The 14,818-nt window shown below is 45.9% G+C and overlaps 2 protein-coding genes across 3 annotated transcripts in view; both read left to right on the top strand.

Annotated features, from left to right (window-relative positions):
* Positions 1–13,974, top strand: part of LOC126214937 (uncharacterized) — a 212,629-nt gene extending 198,655 nt beyond the window's left edge. Inside the window, exons 9-10 of the mRNA XM_049941575.1 lie at positions 13,628–13,901; positions 13,948–13,974. Coding sequence (XP_049797532.1) covers positions 13,628–13,901; positions 13,948–13,974 — 301 coding nt within the window. The remainder of the gene's footprint in view (positions 1–13,627; positions 13,902–13,947) is intronic.
* A 106-nt stretch (positions 13,975–14,080) lies between these two features.
* LOC126215122 (proline-rich protein HaeIII subfamily 1-like) overlaps positions 14,081–14,818 on the top strand; it is a 41,870-nt gene continuing 41,132 nt past the window's right edge. For both annotated transcript variants that reach the window (XR_007542088.1, XM_049941779.1), the window contains exon 1: positions 14,081–14,292. Coding sequence is in view for 1 of the 2 variants with exons in the window: in XM_049941779.1 (XP_049797736.1) it covers positions 14,103–14,292 (190 nt within the window). In the remaining variant the exon portion in view is untranslated. The remainder of the gene's footprint in view (positions 14,293–14,818) is intronic.

Below are 14,818 nucleotides of genomic sequence, written 5' to 3'. Positions count from 1 at the left end.
GGCCAGTTCTTCACACAAACACTTCAGTTGCTACTGTTATATAAAAAAAGTTTCAAACTCTTTGAGTTGCTTTGCACAGCCCCTCAGGACTGACCTTCTTTTGTCTCTAACTGAGCTTTTGATCACCGTTTACAGGACCCAATCATAGTTTTCTCTGAAATGTGTCAAAAGACTTTACTCTTACAGCCCATCGTTGGAGGTAGTCATTGAGCTTTTGGGTTTGGATTCATCTCATCAACACTAGATGGTAGCACATCATCTATATACATGTTTTTCATTTTTGCAGATTCTAGAATTATATGTGAGACATCTTTCACAGTTACAAGTAGGCCTACATCGTACATCCTGTAGTGCCGGATACACACAATGATTGCTGCAGTGGATGTAACACTTTGACTGGCCATGAATAAGGATTTCCTTCACACCTTTGTTCCAGCCACACATATTAGCTGCACCATCGAAACAGTAGGCATGTAAAAACTCAATTTCTAGTGACAGTCTTAGAAGGATGTGTTTAATGGTGGTTGCCAGCATTTGCACCTTGGTGTCTGATGCACGATATATAAACCCAGAAAAAGTTCTTTTATTTCAAGTGTCTCAGTATCAACACGACGTACACAAAGAGCAAACTGCTCCTGGCTTGCCAAGCCATAATTTGCCATAATTCCATAAAATGGGGAATTTTTTATTTGCTACACAATTTCCACTGGATCATACGGGCCACAATTTCCAGTACTTCGTTTTGTATCCTGGCACCAATGAAGTGTCACGGCATTTAAGCCATATCTTCAGTTCTGGCAATCATCTTTCCTCTCATCGAGAAGTGTCATGAGGTTCCCAGAGACCGTTTCATGACCTCTCAGTGTGTTTCCTATTCGGTCTTGGAACGTGAGCGAACTGATAATTGCTAGTGAAGGGTTCTAGCTGTCTACTGATCAGTCAGCAGATGTTGCCTGACTTGGGCAATCACAGATGTGCTATTTTCATGTTGCAGAATAATTACGAGAGATCCTCTATAGAAAAGACTCTTCTCGTGTATCTTGAACTTTTCCATAGCTTTTTTCCAGTCACAGAAACCATCTTTAAGAAAAGCCATCTCTTTCTGTGGGCTTCTGCAGTCATAGTAGTAAACATCGCCACTCTTTTCTTAATGTAGCCACGCATAAGCCACAAAACATTTCGATTTACAGAATCTTCCATTCCTTTGAGGATACTTAAGCTTCTCTGATGGGTGAAATTTTGTTTCAAAAACAGGTAAACTTGAAGTAGAGCCCAATTGTGTTTTCACATGGGAATAAGGTGTCTGCATGCTTTGACAGTCCTGCCACAACTGTATGACCATAGTCTCTAACCGGAATCATTCAGGATAAAAATGTGCAATATGACGTATCTCACACACATCACACTAACATAAAAATAGTTTTCAACAAGCGAGTGAGCACATAGTATAGTAGCACAAGCACAGAGAGAAACACTCATAGTTGACCATAAAATATTTAACTTACCAGTATCAATGATTGTGTTTCCTTGTAAATATCTTCGACTAGTCTTACTACTATCTGACTGAGCCTGGCCATTGTCATGGGTAAGGCGAATACTAACGATCTGAAGGTTTTTAGTGCTACTATGACCTTCAAAAACATTCCTTGATAGATTTTTGCGACATTGTGCAGTACCACGTGTAAAATAACCAAATAGTAATTATCATAGATAAATATCAGCCATGGATTGACGTGTGCACATAAAAAGGGAATGAAAAGTTAGATAATGGAATTTAAAAGTGACCCCGTAACTCACTAATTGTAGTGTCACAAGTACGAGGTATCACTGTAAACATTATTAAACATCTACATAGTGAACTACAGAAGAGGCAGCAAATCAGAGACCTTAAAGCAATAGTGAGGTGTAAACGGAAGAACATTAACATTAGACATAACAAACTTGTACAATTCATACCAAATATATTGCAACTGATGATTTATTAGACGGAAACCCGCATGGTAAATAAAATATTTCCTGCTGTAAAGATAATGTGTACTACCACATATGTTCAATGATGAACTGCAGTGTAAAGCTCTGTTTTTTTTTTGTGTTTATTTGACATTCAACTTTCAGTTGTTAAATCAAGTTAAGTAAATTGAACAATTTTTGTACCGTTACATGTAACATTTGTGAAGAAACTGATATGAAATACAGAGAACTCAAATCTCGTTTTCTGTGTACGAATGCTTTTCTCAATGGCTGACACTCACAGTATATAACACCGTACTTTTCCTTTCATAAGCTAACTAATGGCGTTAATATACTTCCGCTTTATGATAGATAAAAACATCTCACTATTTATTGTACAGAGAACTACTCATCTAGCCGGCCGTTGTGGCCGAGCGGTTCTAGGCGCTTCAGTCTGGAACTGTGCGACCGCTACGGTCGCAGGTTCGAATCCTGCCTCGGGCATGGATGTGTGTGATGTCCTTAGGTTAGTTAGTTTTAAGTAGTTCTAAGTTCTGGGGGACTGATGACCTCAGATGTTAAGTCCCATAGTGCTCAGAGCCAATTGAACTACTCATCTCTTTGAGTACTATTATTTGCTGAAAACCTTGTTTCAGTATCTTTAACTGTTTATGTGTAGTTACTTGCGTTGCACTCTCTATGGCGTGTAGAAACTTATCATATGCGGCGTTTATCACCAACACAACAATCCATTTACTCTAAAGTTATGCCATTATTCACTCCAAATTACGTTCAATGAGATATGGTACTTCACTGCCAAGCGCGAATTTTCGGCTATAATATATCAAATTCTTTTATGAAATCACACAAGAAACGTTGAATAACGAAAAGAAATACTCCAAGCCAATCCATAAACAGTATTTTTTTAATTTTTGTGTGCAAATAATAAAACGTTTTCAGAACAAATTAATTTCAGAAAACGATGTAGCTTTGTATCATTAATATAATACAGTGATCCATACGATTGAAAATTCGGTTTCAGCTTCTGTTCTTTTGCGTTGCATGGCGGAAAGAGTTTTCTGTAAACAGTCCGCAACAATAATTGCGACAATGAACCGGATAATAAACCAGTGCGTACTAGACTTCCATGATAAAATTATGTATAATGCCTTAGTAAACGGAGGACTGTTTTTAGCAAGAAAGACAAAATCTAAGCATCAAAGCAATAATTGCTACGACTGATTGAGTGCATTACTTAACTACTATCGCAGGGGTGATTATGAGGAATGGGGACCCTTAACAAAGCAGCGTGTGTCAAATCGTGAATGTGTTACGTATTCCGATGAGACATAAATGAGGGATATTTGTTACTAGTCAAATTAATTAAAATTTTCATACTGAAATTTGAATGTAGTTCATGAACTATGAACTGCATAACAACTCCTACATAGTAATGTTTTGGAACATAACGTCTAACTTTTCCGATCCTGCAACAGCAGTGGACTTACTCTTGCTGTGGAATAAACGTGTGATCTGAGTACATTGCCACGATGTCTAATATCAGAACAAGTTGTAATGGCTTATGGAGGAATTTTCTTGCCATACTACACCTACCTTCGCATACGTCCAAATATTAGTTTTCTTGCAACTTACAAGAATTATTCCATCTTTGTTCTCGATTCGATGTTATATGTACGTAGTTTGGACCTCTCTGTGGAAGTTTAACTTGTATTGTTACATAGCGATTATCGACAACTTTGTTGATTCAAACTCTACTTGCTTTGTTGTAGTGGTAGGGAATGCTTATTAATCGACCGTTGTTAATTATTTCTGGAATTTTCCTGCTTGAATGCATGGGGCTGACCTGTTTACCACTGATACGGATAGGCACTGTTTTGTCGCTTTTGCATTGAGATTTGGTGTTCCCTTAAACTCAAAATTATTTCCATTGTATCGGAAACAACTGACATCTCTTTGCAAATACTTACAGGTACACCATAGCTGCCCCCTCTCCCCCGCTTTACCATAAAAGTCTCACTAAGAAGTGTGGGAATATAATTACAGTTACGTTCTTCAATGAACTACTGGTAACAACATTGAGCTAGAAGAGACATAAAATAATTACATACCTTTCACCACAAAGGTTCACGCGTATCACATCGAAACTGCAAATCAAATGTGCGTGTCTTCTAATCTGTACAGAAAACTGGAGGAAAATCACTGGCTACACTTTACACGTTTGTTACCAGAGAAACAATGCATGGCGATGTACCCGGCGTGAAGGCATGATGGTCGTGAAGGGGGGGGGGGGTGTTAGAATACTGCCTCTCCTCACATTTAGGCTATCACGTTGTTTTTATCTTCTTAAATGTTGGATCATTCGTGGAATGCGGCGGACATTGTCGTAGCGGCGAGCCAGGTCAGGCGCACCAACTGCTGTTTGAGCATTCGTGGCCGGAGTTTGTGATTTTCGACAGGACCGCACGGGGCTTGTGCCTGCTTGATCACGAGACTAAACTGATCAAAAAAAGTTTTTGCACCTCCTTAGATCTGCGAACGTGCCTGGACTTAGATTCAAGGGGAACAGAGCCAGGTCAGGTGTACCGACTGCTGTTTGGGGATTGTTGGACTGTTTTTGTCATTTTTGAGAGGACCGCTATACTAAACTGATCAAAAAAAGTTTTGCACCACCTGCAGATATGCGAACGTGTGTGGATTTAGATTCAAGGGGAAGCGAACAGTAAGTGACGAGGGTGGTTTTGAACAGTATATATTACGGAGGTGCAGAGGATAACTTTTAACAACGTAAAGCGACAGCAAAATCAATTTTTTACAGTCAATATTTCTGCTTTAATTCTGGCGCTCCATTCCCAAATTGGGCGCACTGGCCAATCTGTAGTTGGCCTATACGACATAGCCGATCCTGAGGGCTCGATCACTCTCAACCACTGTTCGAAAGTGCTATGCAGAATTTTTTACGAATGCATACAGAGGCTGTCCCGCATTAGGAGTCACAGATTGAAAAATGGGACGAAGGGAGAGAACAAAATGTAGTATGTGTTACAAGATGCTTGTCAAAAGCAAAAATCGCTGCCTTCAAAAATACTGATCCCGTATTTCTTGACAGCAGCATGGTTTATTCACTGGCTCTGCCTATAGATCAGATAAAACTCCAAGCGAATTTGGTGGGGATGGGGGTGGGGGGCAGAAAGCTTATCTGGCCTCCTCCCCCCCCCCCAGAATTACAGGTGGGGGGTAGTGCTACTGCTCTCCCTGACGCTGCTTCCCCCACCCCCTCTCCCCACGGTTTTACGGTGTTGAGCATAATAACATTGTAGCTCATCGTAGTTGTTCAAAGTTATGACTGCCAGTATCAATGCAGGCATGGCAATGGTGTTATTTGTTGTACCAGAAGATAGGCAGCTTGAACCCTAGCATGCAGGTCTTCATCCATTTTTAAAGGGGTTTCCTATACCGATGTCTTGATTTAATCCAAGACGAATAACTCCAGAGTTGTGAAATCCAGAGATTGTGCTGGCCATGGGACAGGACGTCACTTTCCAATCCAACAATGATGGTATATTTTGTTCAAGTACTTGCGGACATTAACATCGAAGTGGGCAAGTGCAGCGTCGTGTTGAAACTGTGTCCTTCCACGGACAACAAGGGATACGGTCTCCAAGAGCTGTGGCAGCACATCTCGCAGGAATAACAGGTAATGTGGACCAGTCAAAGAGGGAGGCAGCAAATAAGGTCCTGTTAGGTGATCTTGGACAATGTCCGCCCATATGTTAACAGAGAATTGATACTGGTGTCCACCAGTGTGGGTGGCGTGAGGATTGTCCTCACTCCAGACATGACTGTTGCGCCTGTTGAAAGCACAATCACAAGTGAAAGAGGCCTCATCCATGAACAATACAAATTGAAGTTCGGCACTACAGAACTGCTGTGGGTAATCCAGGACAGAAGTGAAAGTGGGGACTCGGAATCTGTTGATCCCAGTGCTTGCACACATTCTTTGTGATAGGGGTGTGAATTTGTTCCACCAGTACTATCCACACTGTATACTTCAAAGTGCGCGTTTTGCGGACGAGTTGATGGTTGGTTGGCCACACGATCCATCACACTCTCCTCAAACTCTGGTGTTCGAATATGTCTTTGGCAGGAACCTTGACTGGCTCTTTGTGGCATGAACGACCTCGTCTCTCGTTAAGTTGGTATCGACAGCGATAAACATCTTCCAATTAGGATTGTGCATGTTTGGAAAGCATTATCTGTACATTGGAACTGCTTTACGGACACCACATCCTGCCACACGATACATTAAATGCATGCCTGCCAGCTCTCGTGACTAGTAACAGTGCATCTTTGACTACGCATTGTGCACTGTACACAGTCACACACCTTACCATGGACATATGACAATCTGTCAGATGCAAGGATACCAGGTATAGCGGTGTGTGCGCGGCACACGTTAATGCGCCAGTGCGATGCCTTTGGTCATCATATGCCCGGTGCTTATCACCTGCTACCTATTCCGGTGTACAACAGACACCCGGTATGCTTACGAGAGTGCAGCAGAACTGCATACGCTACTGCAATATATGCACTGAGACTGGAGGTCGTTGCTTTGAACAATTACTCTGAACTCTATTGTTGTATTTGATGTGTGTGTGTATGTCCATTACACAATAAATGTGTGCTCCCTCTCACTTTAAATTGTTGTGTACCCACTATCGCCTGTTTCAATTTGATCCAAAAGATATGGGACACCCTGTATAATATGTCATCTTCTCAACTACATACGCTAGCATAGGTTGAAAATACCGCTTCAGCTGTAAATTTCTTTATTTTCACACGACCGGTTTCGGACTGTTATAAGCACTTCTTCAGGTGTCGTAGCTGTGCTGTGGTCATCGAGTGCCGCGTGTACCAGCACCTGAAGATGGGCTTATAACAGTCCGAAACCGGTCGTGTGAAAATAAAGAAATTTACAGCTGAAGCGGTATTTTCAACCTCTGCTATAATGTTCAGTTGCGGATGTTCCTCCAACTGGATTGTTTGTACATGCGCCATGGCGGTGATAGATCAGTGTGACCCTTTTTGATATATATTCAGTATTCCTTATGGACTCTTACTGATATGAGTCATACCTACTTGAGCAATATTTTAGGATAAGAGTTTTGTTAGCAATCTCCATTGTAAGCTGAGCATATTTTCCCTGAATCCTAACCAGTAAACCAAAGTCTGTCACCTGCTGTACTTACAACTGAGCCTATGTGATCGTTCCACTTTATATCCCGACAAATTCTTATAGCCAGCTACACTCCTGGAAATGGAAAAAAGAACACATTGACACCGGTGTGTCAGACCCACCATACTTGCTCCGGACACTGCGAGAGGGCTGTACAAGCAATGATCACACGCACGGCACAGCGGACACACCAGGAACCGCGGTGTTGGCCGTCGAATGGCGCTAGCTGCGCAGCATTTGTGCACCGCCGCCGTCAGTGTCAGCCAGTTTGCCGTGGCATACGGAGCTCCATCGCAGTCTTTAACACTGGTAGCATGCCGCGACAGCGTGGACGTGAACCGTATGTGCAGTTGACGGACTTTGAGCGAGGGCGTATAGTGGGCATGCGGGAGGCCGGGTGGACGTACCGCCGAATTGCTCAACACGTGGGGCGTGAGGTCTCCACAGTACATCGATGTTGTCGCCAGTGGTCGGCGGAAGGTGCACGTGCCCGTAGACCTGGGACCGGACCGCAGCGACGCACGGATGCACGCCAAGACCGTAGGATGCTACGCAGTGCCGTAGGGGACCGCACCGCCACTTCCCAGCAAATTAGGGACACTGTTGCTCCTGGGGTATCGGCGAGGACCATTCGCAACCGTCTCCATGAAGCTGGGCTACGGTCCCGCACACCGTTAGGCCGTCTTCCGTTCACGCCCCAACATCGTGCAGCCCGCCTCCAGTGGTGTCGCGACAGGCGTGAATGGAGGGACGAATGGAGACGTGTCGTCTTCAGCGATGAGAGTCGCTTCTGCCTTGGTGCCAATGATGGTCGTATGCGTGTTTGGCGCCGTGCAGGTGAGCGCCACAATCAGGACTGCATACGACCGAGGCACACAGGGCCAACACCCGGCATCATGGTGTGGGGAGCGATCTCCTACACTGGCCGTACACCACTGGTGATCGTCGAGGGGACACTGAATAGTGCACGGTACATCCAAACCGTCATCGAACCCATCGTTCTACCATTCCTAGACCGGCAAGGGAACTTGCTGTTCCCACAGGACAATGCACGTCCGCATGTATCCCGTGCCACCCAACGTGCTCTAGAAGGTGTAAGTCAACTACCCTGGCCAGCAAGATCTCCGGATCTGTCGCCCATTGAGCATGTTTGGGACTGGATGAAGCGTCGTCTCACGCGGTCTGCACGTCCAGCACGAACGCTGGTCCAACTGAGGCGCCAGGTGGAAATGGCATGGCAAGCCGTTCCACAGAACTACATCCAGCATCTCTACGATCGTCTCCATGGGAGAATAGCAGCCTGCATTGCTGCGAAAGATGGATATACACTGTACTAGTGCCGACATTGTGCATGCTCTGTTGCCTGTGTCTATGTGCCTGTGGTTCTGTCAGTGCGATCATGTGATGTATCTGACCCCAGGAATGTGTCAATAAAGTTTCCCCTTCCTGGGACAATGAATTCACGGTGTTCTTATTTCAATTTCCCGGAGTGTATTTGTACAATTTGATTGATTCGATTAGTTACTTATCAATGTTGAGCCTTGGAATACTATAAGGGTCAATCATAAAGTTTCCGTTTGTGTCTGGGCATTGATGCAGCTTATATGCAACATAGTGCTAGCCTGATGTGGATATACAGGGCGGTCCATTGATCATGACCGGGACAAATATCTCACGAAATAAGCCTCAAACCAAACAACTACAAAGAACGAAACTCGTCTAGCTTGAAGCGGGAAACCAGGTGGCGCTATCGTTAGCCCGCTAGATGGCGCTGCCATAGGTCAAACGGATATCATCTGCGTTTTTTAAGTAGGAACCCCCATTTTTTGTTACATATTCGTGTAGTACGTAAAGAAATATGAATGTTTTTGTTGGACCACTTTTTTCGCTTTGTGATAGATGGCGCTGTAATAGTCACAAACGTATGAGTACGTGGTATCACGTAACATTCCGACAGTGCGGACGGTATTGCTTCGTCATACATTACCCGTGTTAAAATGGACCGTTTACCAATTGCGGAAAAGGTCGATATCGTGTTTATGCATGGCTATTGTGATCAAAATGCCCAACGGGCGTGTGCTATGTATGCTGCTCGGTATTCTGAACGACATCAAGTGTCCGGACCGTTCGCCGGATAGTTACGTTATTTAAGGAAGCAGGAAGCGTTCAGCCTCATGTGAAACGTCCACCACGACCTGCAACAAATGATGATGCCCAAGTAGGTGTTTTAGCTGCTGTCGCGGCTAATCCGCACACCAGTAGCAGACAAATTGCGCGAGAATCGGGAATCTCAAAAACGTCGGTGTTGAGATGCTACATCAACATCGATTGCACCCGTACCATATTTCTATGCACCAGGAATTGCATCGCGACGACTTTGAAAGTCGTGTACAGTTCTGCCACTGGGCGCAAGAGAAATTACGGGACGATAACAGACTTTTTGCACCCGTTCTATTCAGCGACGGAGCGTCATTCACCTTCAGCGGTAACGTAAACCGGCACAATTTGCACTATTGGGCAACGGACAATCCACGATGGCTGCGACAAGTGGAACATCAGCGACCTTGGCGGGTTAATGTATGGAGCGTCATTATGGGAGGATGGATATTTGGCCCCCATTTTATCGATGGCAATCTAAATGGTGCAATGTATGCTGATTTCCTACGTAATGTTTTACCGATCTTACTACAAGATGTTTCACTGCATGACAGAATGGCAATGTACTTCCAACATGATGGATGTGCGGCACATAGCTCGCGTGCGGTTGAAGCGGTATTGAATAGCATATAACGTGACAGGTGGATTGGTCGTTGATGCACCATACCATGGCCCGCACGTTCACCGGATCTGACGTCCCCGGATTTCTTTCTGTGGGGAAAGTTGAAGGATATTTGCTATCGTGATCCACCGACAACGCATGACAACCTGCGTCAGCGCATTGTCAATGCATGTGCGAACATTACGGAAGGTGAACTACTCCCTTTTAAGAGGAATGTCGTTACACGTATTGCCAAATGCATTGAGGTTGACGGACATCATTTTGAGCATTTATTGCATTAATGTGGTATTTACAGGTAATCACGCTGTAACAGCATGCGTTCTCAGAAATGATAAGCTCACAAAGGTACATGTATCACTTTGGAACAACCTAAATAAAATGTTCAAACGTACTTACGTTCTTAATAAAATGTTCTCGGGTTTCCAACCGCGTCAATTGCTTAAAACTACACGAGCTTTCGGCCAAGCACTCCTTGGCCATTGTCAAGTGGTATGACTGCCAGTGGGCTGTGACGTCACTGATGTCCGTGACATTGCCATTTATGGGCATGTTTTGAGTCGGCGTTCGATGTGCCCTCTTCAACCGCACGATCGCTGGATCCCACGCGACGCTGAGCTGCAAGCCACCGTCTCTATTCAGGGTGTTTGCGGTAATTTTTATTTCAATAGCTTCCTTTATTAAACTGTCCCAAAAGCCGTTAGTGCGAGCCACGACAGAGATATCGTCAAATTTTATGTGGTGACCGTTTTCTAACGCATGCTCAGCCAACGCAGATTTCTCTGGATAGCGTAGGCGATAATATCTCTCATGTTCTTTCCTGCGTTTTCCCGCTGTTCGTCCGATGTACTTTTGGCCACACTCACAAGGTATTTCGTAGACTCCAGGTGTTCTGAGTCCTACTGCGCCTTCAACTGGTCTCAGTAATTGACAGATTTTCGTTGGAGGCCTGAATATTGGTTTGATATTGTGTCTTTTCAACAGGCGGCTTATCTTGTCCGACACGGAGCCACAGAATGGCAGCAAAGCAAGTTTCTTTTCCTGCTCTTCGTCGGTGGTCTTATTCTGATATTTCCCAAAAATCACTTCTTTCACTTGATGGGTTCTGTAGCCGTTATTCCTGAAAACCTTGCGTAGGTGGCTCAGTTCATTGGGTTGGTTATCGTCGTCTGATAATACTCTTACACGCCCGCATCTCGTGGTCGTGCGGTAGCGTTCTCGCTTCCCACGCTCGGGTTCCCGGGTTCGATTCCCGGGGGGGTCAGGGATTTTCTCTGCCTCATGATGGCTGGGTGTTGTGTGATGTCCTTAGGTTAGTTAGGTTTAAGTAGTTCTAAGTTCTAGGGGACTGATGACCATAGATGTTTAGTCCCATAGTGCTCAGAGCCATTTACTCTTGCACGATGCACCAATGTTTGTAATACTGTGCGCTTCTGTACTGGATAATGATGGCTGGTGGCGTGCAGGTACAGGTCTGTATGGGTGGGTTTTCTGCAGACGCTGTGGCCAGTAACGGCTACAGCACCCATCAAGTGAAAGAAGTGATTTCTGGGAAATATCAGAATAAGACCACCGACGAAGAGCAGGAAAAGAAACTTGCTTTGCTGCCATTCTGTGACTGTGTCGGGCAAGATAAGCCGCCTGTTTAAAAGACACGAGATCAAATCTATCTTCAGGCCTCCAACGAAAATCCGTCAATTACTGAGACCAGTTAAAGACGCAGTAGGTCTCAGAACACCTGGAGTCTGCCGGCCGCGGTGGCCGAGCGGTTGTAGGCGCTTCAGTCCGGAACCGCGCGACTGCTACGGTAGCAAGTTCGAATCCTGCCTCGGGCATGGATGTGTGTGATGTCCTTAGGTTAGATAAGTTTAAGTAGTTCTAAGTTGTAGGGGATTGATGACCTCAGATATTAAGTCCCATAGTGCGCAGAGGTATTTGAACCTGGAGTCTACGAAATACCTTGTGAGTGTGGCCAGAAGTACATCGGACAAATAGTGGAACAACGCAGGAAAGAACATGAGAGGTATTATCACCTACGCTATCCAGAGAAATCTGCGCTGCGTTAGAAAACGGTGACCACATAAAATTTGACGATACCTCTGTCGTGGCTCGCACTAACGGCTTCTGGGACAGTTTAATAAAGGAAGCTATTGAAATAAAAATTACCGCAAACACCCTGAATAGAGACGGTGGCTTGCAGCTCAGCGCTGCGTGGGATCCAGCGATCGCGCGGTTGAAGAGGACACATCGAACGCCGACTCAAAACATGCCCGTATATGGCAATGTCACGGGCACCAGTGACGTCACAGCTGGCAGTCAGCGTATAAAAGGGCGCACCAACAGCCCACTGGCAGTCATACCAGTTGTGGACAATGGCCAAGGAGTGCTTGACCGAAAGATCGTGTAGTTTTATGCAATTGACGCGGTTGGAAACCCGAGAACATTTTATTCAATGTTATCGCCGCGAGACTCTGCATTCCTACAGTACCTACGTTCTGTATTTTAATTTAAAAAACCTACCTGTCACCAACTTTTCGTCTAAAATTGTGAGCCATACAGGGTGTTACAAAAAGGTACGGTCGAACTTTCAGGGAACATTCCTCACACACAAATAAAGAAAAGATGTTATGTGGACATGTGTCCGGAAACGCTTAATTTCCATGTTAGAGCTCATTTTAGTTTCGTTCTTTCACCTACGCTCAATGGAGCACGTTATCTTGATTTCATACGGGATACTCTACCTGTGCTGCTAGAACATGTGCCTTTACAAGTACGACACAACATGTGGTTGATGCACGATGGAGCTCCTGCACATTTCAGTCGAAGTGTTCGTACACTTCTCAACAACAGATTCGGTGACCGATGGATTGTTAGAGGCGGACCAATTCCGTGGCCTCCACGCTCTCCTGACCTCAACCCTCTTGACTTTCATTTATGGGGGCATTTGAAAGCTTTTGGCTACGCAACCCCGGTACCAAATGTAGAGACTCTTCGTGCTCGTATTGTGGACGGCTGTGATACAATACGCCATTCTCCAGGGCTGCATCAGCGCATCAGGGATTCCATGCGACGGAGGGTGGATGCATGTATCCTCGCTAACGGAGGACATTTTGAACATTTCCTGTAACAAAGTGTTTGAAGTCACGCTGGTACGTTCTGTTGATGTATGTTTCCATTCCATGATTAATGTGATTTGAAGAGAACTAATAAAATGAGCTCTGACACGGAAAGTAAGCGTTTCCGGACACATGTCCACATAACATGTTTTCTTTCTTTGTGTGTGAGGAATGTTTCCCGAAAGTTTGGCTGTACCATTTTGTAACACCCTGTATGTTTGTGACTATTACAGCGCCATCTATCACAAAGCGAAAAAAGTGGTCCAACTAAAACATTCATATTTCTTTACGTACTACACGAATATGTAATATGAACATATGGCAGTGCCATCTAGCGGGCCAACCATAGCGCCATCTGGTTTCCCCCTCCAAGCTAGACAAGTTTCGTTCTTTGTAGTTTTTTCGTTTGACGCTTATTCCGTGAGATATTTGGCCCCGTCACGATCGATGGATCACCCTGTATATCTGTTTGTGAATACGCGTGCCTATACGTTTGTTTGGCGCTTCAATGTTTTTTCATTATGTTTCCAGGTCTCGCAAGAAGTTTTGTGGTTACAATACATTCGAGAGGAACGTACGCACACCACAGAATACTACAGTGGCGAATCCGATCCCGAGTGTTTCACACATACCGGGAACACGGACGCCCACAGTTACGAACGGTAGGTACGGATTTTACGCGCCACAGGGCGGCGGCAGTAACGGCGGCCAAGGTAGCGGCACGAATTCGTGGCACACGCAGGGAGCGCCGGGCAGGCCGTTCTACAGAAACCCGGTGCAGAGGCCGCTGCAGAGCGCCACCCCGGCTCCGCGCGCCGGCGACGCCGCAGGCCGCGCCGGCGACGCCGCAGGCCGCGACGGCGGGCTCGCCGCGCTAAACGGAGCAGGGCCGGGGCAGGCGACGGCGGAGGCGATGGCCAAGGTGGGCGCGCTGCTGGCCAACGCGGTCCAGCGCGGCGACGACTTCCGGAAGCGGCAGGCGGCGGTCCGCCCGTACCGGCCGCAGATGCAGCTCCAGCCGAGGCCACAGCCGCAGCGGCCGCCGTTCCAGCCGCGCCTGCCGCAGTGGCGCAGGCCGCGCCCGCAGCACTTCCAGCCGCGCGAGGACCACCCGTGGCAGCCCGTCAAGCAGGAGCCGGAGTCGCCCACCGGCCCCCAGAGGAGCCTGCCCGTCGGCGTCCCTATCCCGAGCAGCGGTACGTCATACATCTCCTTTTAACTGCAGTATAATTCTACATCTACATCTACATCTACATCCATACTCCGCAAGCCACCTGACGGTGTGTGGCGGAGGGTACCTTGAGTACCTCTATCGGGTCTCCCTTCTATTCCAGTCTCGTATTGCTCGTGGAAAGAAAGATTCCAGACTGAGAATATATGAAACTTCCTGGCAGATTAAAACTGTATGACGGACTGAGACTCGAACTCGGGACTTTTGCCTTTCGCGGACAAGTGTACTGCCAACTGAGCTACCCAAGCACGACTCACGCCCCGTCCTCACAGCTTTACTTCTGCCAGTACCTCGTCTCATACCTTCCAAACTTTACAGAAGCTCTCCTGCGAACCTAGCAGAACTAGCACTCCTCAAAGAAAGGATTATTGCGGAGACATGGCTTCGCCACAGCCTGGGGGATGTTTCCAGAATGAGAATTTCACTCTGCTGCGGAGCTTCTGTAAAGTTTGGAAGGTAGGAGACGAGGTACTCGCAGAAGTAAAGCTGTG

The sequence above is a fragment of the Schistocerca nitens genome, chromosome 12, assembly GCF_023898315.1.
Source record: "Schistocerca nitens isolate TAMUIC-IGC-003100 chromosome 12, iqSchNite1.1, whole genome shotgun sequence".
Classification (NCBI taxonomy): Eukaryota; Metazoa; Arthropoda; class Insecta; order Orthoptera; family Acrididae; genus Schistocerca; species Schistocerca nitens.
Note: the sequence above shows the minus strand (reverse complement) of the source record. Positions and strands in the feature narration are given on the sequence as shown.